At 43.2% G+C, this 6083-nt stretch overlaps 1 protein-coding gene across 1 annotated transcript; it reads right to left on the bottom strand.

Moving 5' to 3' along the window:
• Positions 1-266: 266 nt before the first annotated feature.
• Positions 267-4245, bottom strand: LOC135492270 (uncharacterized). The gene is made up of 6 exons (XM_064778625.1): positions 4093-4245; positions 3709-3799; positions 3349-3479; positions 2786-2871; positions 2120-2479; positions 267-1842 (listed from the first exon to the last, which is right to left on the bottom strand). The coding sequence occupies exons 1-6, from the start codon at positions 4099-4101 to the stop codon at positions 852-854; spliced, it is 1668 nt and encodes a 555-aa protein (XP_064634695.1). The 5' UTR covers positions 4102-4245; the 3' UTR covers positions 267-851.
• Between the last annotated feature and the right edge of the window lie 1838 nt (positions 4246-6083).

Genomic DNA, 6083 nt, shown 5'->3' with positions numbered 1-6083 from the left:
GATATTATCTTTCTGATGATGGGTGTTCTGGGTAGACGGTGTCATGATAGCATACGATGATCCAATGAAATCCATCATTATTGCCACCAGAATATGCCAGCAGTGCATCTATGTACATGCACTGTACATGCTGTGTACATGTAGATGCTATCGGCGGTTTTGGTGTGGATGAAGCTGAATTCGCTGTTGCAGTGATATGTTTAGCTGCCATTCACAGTGGTAGCAGGGTATGAGCTTACTAAACAGTGGAGGAAAACTACTTCTTTCAAATATAACTTTTAATCTGAATACATAAATGCCGACAACATATTTCTTGATGTACATGTATAAACAATACAATTTCATCTTACAATCACATGAATTCATTTAGGACTTGTAACATCTCATGAGAACAAGGAAGACGTCATGATAAACAACAAACGTGTACATGAGTTGTGCAGATAGGCTGGAGCACCCAGGTGGAGCAGCTGGTTTGACCACTTACACGTAGCCAGAACCAATGATATACAGTAGAACCTCTCTATTAAGGACACCATTGGGACTGAGAAGTGCTGTCTTTAATAGAGAGGTGTCCTGATTAGAGAGGTCAAACTGAATCGAAACAACCAATTTGGGACCAAAACTAGTGTCCTTAATCGAGAGGTTGTCCTTAATAGAGAGGTGTCCGCTAAGGAAGGTTCCACTGTACATGTAGTTCACTAACTCGGAGGCAGCGATACATACAGCTACAATGTATTAGACACACTAACATCCAATAGTGGCAGTTAGCCTGACAATGACTCTTGTCAGTCCTCAAAACGAAGTCAACAGATCTACAAGATGGCGCCAGTCGCAGAACACTTGCTGCATACTCATAAACTGCTCAAGATCGGGACTCGTCTAGGTTTGGAGGTGCCTCCAACTGGCCGGAACATATTTTGGAACGCAAGAATACCCCTTCCTCGGCCAATTGGTGCATTTGTGTTAGTCTGAGGGCTGTTACTAGCAGCTGACTGACTCGAGTCATCATTGGCCACAGAATCTATTTTCACCAGGGGAGACAAGTTCAGCTCTTGTATTGATTCAGGGAGTTGAGAGAAAGATGTTTCAAATGACGAGTCTCGTAAATTCAGCGGTCCAGTTGTAAGTTTTGAATTGTTCGCCTTAGTCACTGTTCGCGTTCCTGCTGGTGTTAAAGTACACTGTAGACCAGATGGTTCACCCAGTTCAGGTGAACTAGAGTTTGTTACAATTCTGGAGCCTTTTGGAGTAAGTGTACACTTTAGTCCAGTAGGGGATTTCTCAGCAAACACGCGGGACACATCAGTTTCATGTTCGTCAAGTTCATACACACCTGGGGCATAGTTGTCCAATCCTGGGTGTTGTGACTGAAGTGGTTGGTAGCGTGTGCTGAGCGGCACTGACGATGCATTCAATGAAGTCACATTGACAGATTGTTCACCACTGACAGTGGTTTGCGATGACGATATCACAAACGGTTGCTGTAGTTTAGGAAGAGGCGGAGACTGCACAAGGGGATTACTTGCAGCCTGCTGTGGAAGCAAACACAAGTTTTCTCTGTCGATAAAAGAATGTTGCAGCACTTTGACGGAAGCGCCAGTACCACTCAGAACTGAAGTCTGATAGCCACCACTATGAACACTGGGTTGAAGCTGAAATCGGTCACTGTTGACCCTAGCCTGTGGCTGAGATGGCATCTCTGAATTCATGGCAATGTTTGTCAAACCAGTAGTTTTTGGCAAGCGAGCAGAAGGTGACCTCTTGACTGGTTCTGCAAATTGTTCAGTTTGACATTCATGCTTTTGGCTTACTGACTTCAGAGGATCCGGAGTTGAGGGTGGACTGAAAATAAGAATCATCAAAGTACTGCTAGCAACATAATAGAATCAGTGACCACAAATAAACATGACAGAGGAAGATACATGTAGGGATTAGGACGACTGACATACATGTATACGGAATAAATGTATAGCTAAAATCTTTAAAAGTAATTCTTCTTTTTACATGTACTTTTGGAGCAGACAGAAGGTGCACGTTCTTTACACAACTTACGTGTTGAAAGTAGAGACCCAGGTGTGTGCATATCATGATAACCTGGGTTTCATCTGTAAAAACTTACCTCAAACCAAAAGCCTCATCAAAGTCATCCAAATCAAGCGTAACTCTAGGGAGTTCAAATCTGATGAGAGGCGTCAAGTTGCTGTCAGCTTTCTTCACCTCTTTCATGAACAATGGGAGGTTAATATCTGACATGAGCGACCTCTGCTTCACCTTCCACATTATCTCATCATCGTCAGGGTTTTTTTTCTGGTTCAGTTTTTCCCTTTTGTTGCGGTCATGTCGAATCATCGGACGAGCACTTCGATCCAGAGTTGTCTCCCTGGCCAATTCGACTCGGAGCTGCTGGTCCCGTATGTACCACCGGTTCAAATCTTTGATGGCCCTAGCACAGTGTTGTGGGTCCAGGTACCGCACAAACCTAAATATAAAAGGGCCCTAAGAATAAATTAAGTTGAAAAATACTACACAGTCTTCGGCATATCAATTTCCTCCATCCTTGGACGAGCTGATCACAAGCTTCTCTCGTATTTTGCTTGCTCTGGCAAAGAAACCAGGTTAAAGAGATGACAGTTGACATCTCATTCAAAGAGTATGGAAATCAAAGTAAAGAGAAGAGCCCAAATTATCTCAGCTCTCACCTTTGAACTGCAGGACTTTCAGGTTCTGAATCATACATGTACACCTTTGAAGCAGCACTTTTGTGCAAATCTTAACAGTGACTTACCCATAGGTGACCTTTGCATCCGCTAAAGGCGCTATATAAACTTCATGGACAGGACCCACGCCCTTGAAAAGTTCAGTCAGGTCATGCTGAAAAAGAGCACATCAACTCTCAGCTGTAAATTAATGGCTTCAATGTGCACTTCTTATTTCTTATTACTATTAGACTAGCATCTCCATAGCATGTGAGAGACTTTGTTTACTGATGTGTCCCTCAATCTCAGACTCAACACTGCTCCCTCCAAAAAACACTATTTCAGGGCAGAAAAAGTTGCCACTGTCCGAAAGACAGAGGAAATCTCTAAATCTAGCTACTGGCAGGCCCGGGAATGACACAGCCCTGAAACTTTCTGTGGAAGGAACTAGAAACACGACTCAAAATGTATCAAACTGACGAATAAAGCTTTGTGTTTCCATATGGACCCCCCCCCCAGGCTTTGACACTGCTGTTCATTAACACATGTCTCAGTATTGAAGGACGAGCAAGATAGTTAATAGCTGGGCGTTAATCAGGACAACATATCACAATAACCCCAACGTGAATGGTTATCTGGCAACCTTTCTTACCCTGGAGACACTGGCAGGCAAGTTACCCACGTGGACAGAATAACATTTCACCCTTCTTGTATTGAGCGGCAATCCTGCGGACTCCGGGCCAACTCCACTTCCTTTCTTACATTCATCTGGAAGATCTGTCTCTGAAAAATCAGGTTCAAGTGTGTAATAAAGTGTCAGAGGACATGAACCAGTCATTCCAGTCTTTAGGAATTAGACACAGACAATGTAGCCCAAGCCGACATGTTTAGCACACATGTCTACATGTCTTGGATCATTCCAGGTGTTATGACATGAATGTGACGTCTACCAAGCAATGGTTATAAGCCCTACAACTAACTCTTCCGAGAATCAATCAATCAAATAGTTTACCTGAAGCTGAACTGCACCTTCCACCATGTCCATGAGGAGGATTTAGACTACTTGTGGTCTCTGCACCATTCACATCCATCTTGGGCAGCAACTGCAAGTGTAGAATACAGAGAAAGATTTTCATGCTGTAAAAACTACAAACTGAAGCATTCAGCTCTATGAATTGATGTCATCCATGTAACCAACACTAATTACTGTACAAAACAAGATAGTTGCAGATGACTTCTGTCATCACCAACATCAACATGCGACACCCCAAAACCAAGTTAAGTCCAGCCACTCCACTGCAAGATTTTGATAGAACCTGCCTGAAGCTGAAGAGGCATGGCTTATTTGGAGTGAGGTGAATTCATTGAATCCTTTTTTCTTTAGGGCCTAGCCTACTTTCATCATTGGACATGGTTGTGTTGCCGTCAGGCGTTAGGTAGGCCAAAGCCAAAAAGGGGAGGCCTCTGGGTACGACAGTACGGGTTGTGGACCGACTCAAGTTCTCACTCAGCGCGCAGGACAGCAGGAGAGGGTCATACTTGATACTAATTCCCGACCTACCCTGACTTTTCCCGACCTTTACCGACTACATGGACTTGGTCGGCAATCTTTGTTAGTTGTGGTTGTCGCTTGTTGTAAACTGGACATGCATACGCTCGTGTCCGGCCTTGTCAAAACCCAGCATTAATAGCGGGAAAATAGCACGTGGCTGGCTTTGGCGCTGGTTGCCCACAGCCTCAAAGAATATTGGTTAGAACGTCACTGTACTTGGTCCCAGTAATAAATATTGCCATAAAGACATGTGATATTGTTTTGGGACTTATGTAAGATTAGTTTTCTCCACCAAACCCAAGACTGAAGAATTGACACCTTATGTTTTACCTGCTTTCATTTCGCAGTCATTCATTAGTTATCAATGTATGCCTTAGAGGGGGCAGAATGGTACTGTTTAGACAAGAAGCCTCTCCAACAGCCCCAGGAATATTGGATAGAACGGCACTGTACTGGGTCCCAATAATAAATATTGCCATAAAGACATATGATATTGTTTTGGGACTTATGTAAGATTAGTTCTCTCCGCCAAACCCAAGACTGAAGGATTAAAATCTTGTGTTTATAGGCTAACAAATGCAAACACTTCCAAGTGAACCCCCTACAAGAGAAGAGTGGCTCTTCTTCTCTCCGACTTTGACACCATATTACGAACATATCAATAGATCAGCCAGCGGTCCTTGGTGTCGCCGCGTGGGTTCAGTCCAGTGAAATTGTTTGCAAAGGTCAGGGAACCACGATCTGACATCCATAACCAGCGTATCCCCTTTTCATGCCAGTTACAGTCGGGTGCTACACCACAGTCGGGATAGTGGCCGCCAAATGAATTGTTGTTGAATTTAAAACTGTTAACTGTTTACGTCAATTTACATAATTAGACAAACCTTCATGAATTCAGTGGAGATTTCCACATCACAGGATAGAAGAGCAGTGATGGGATCTCGCAGATTTAACATGATCACTTCCATCTTCACCATCATGACTTGGACGTGCCGCCTTTAGTTTCTTTGAGCAAATGGTATTTGATTAGGGATGGCAATTAAAATTGCCGTTGAACATGTACATGAAGTGCAGTGATGTACATAATTCAACATGTCTGGCTTGAAATTTCAAACTGCGCAGTTCATTCCCGCCTTGATTGTATGACTATTTCTGCAATAAAAACCCTTTGAAACCAACACATACCTTTATCAGGAATAGATACTGTGCCTTACCTTCTGCTGCAGCCCTTTTGATTTGTTTCGGAAAATTTGAAGGCATTTTTACGTTTGAAATCGGAGAAGTGTTCCCGCGATGTTCTCCGCATGTCACACACCAACCGACTGGCGTTCAAAAATCAACCGCGACCGATCATGGCCAAAGACAATACATTTGACGTAACAGCATCCGGGTACCCCATTGAACCAGGCCGGCTAGTAGTTATCTGCTCAAGCGAGACCTTTGTTCTGTCAATGATCAACATAACAGGCATTGTCAAAATGTGGGATTTGCTTTAGCATACATACTTGTACATGTACATATGATGAGCTGTGGAAATGCATTAGGCAGGTTCCGTAAGCCAAAAGACGATGTAAATGCATTTTATCGACGATTCTTTTTTAGTCATTTCCCCAATTCCTTCTACAACCAAGTATCAAATATGGTTCAGTGTCGTGTAAATCAATTAGCAGATAGAGGACTTGATGACTCGACAGACATTCGTACTTTGTAGTTCGTCGTTCGTGGGGCGCTCAGTTTCTAAACCTGCAATCATTCGAAACAGAATACAATTGCCAACTTTGATAGCATGATATCAAACTTGATTCGGTCGGGTCACTTAATGGGTTGCCATTAAA

Source organism: Lineus longissimus, chromosome 8, assembly GCF_910592395.1.
Source record: "Lineus longissimus chromosome 8, tnLinLong1.2, whole genome shotgun sequence".
In the NCBI taxonomy this organism is placed as follows: domain Eukaryota; kingdom Metazoa; phylum Nemertea; class Pilidiophora; order Heteronemertea; family Lineidae; genus Lineus; species Lineus longissimus.
The sequence above is the reverse complement of the archived record's forward strand: the minus strand, read 5'-3'. Positions and strand labels throughout refer to the sequence as shown.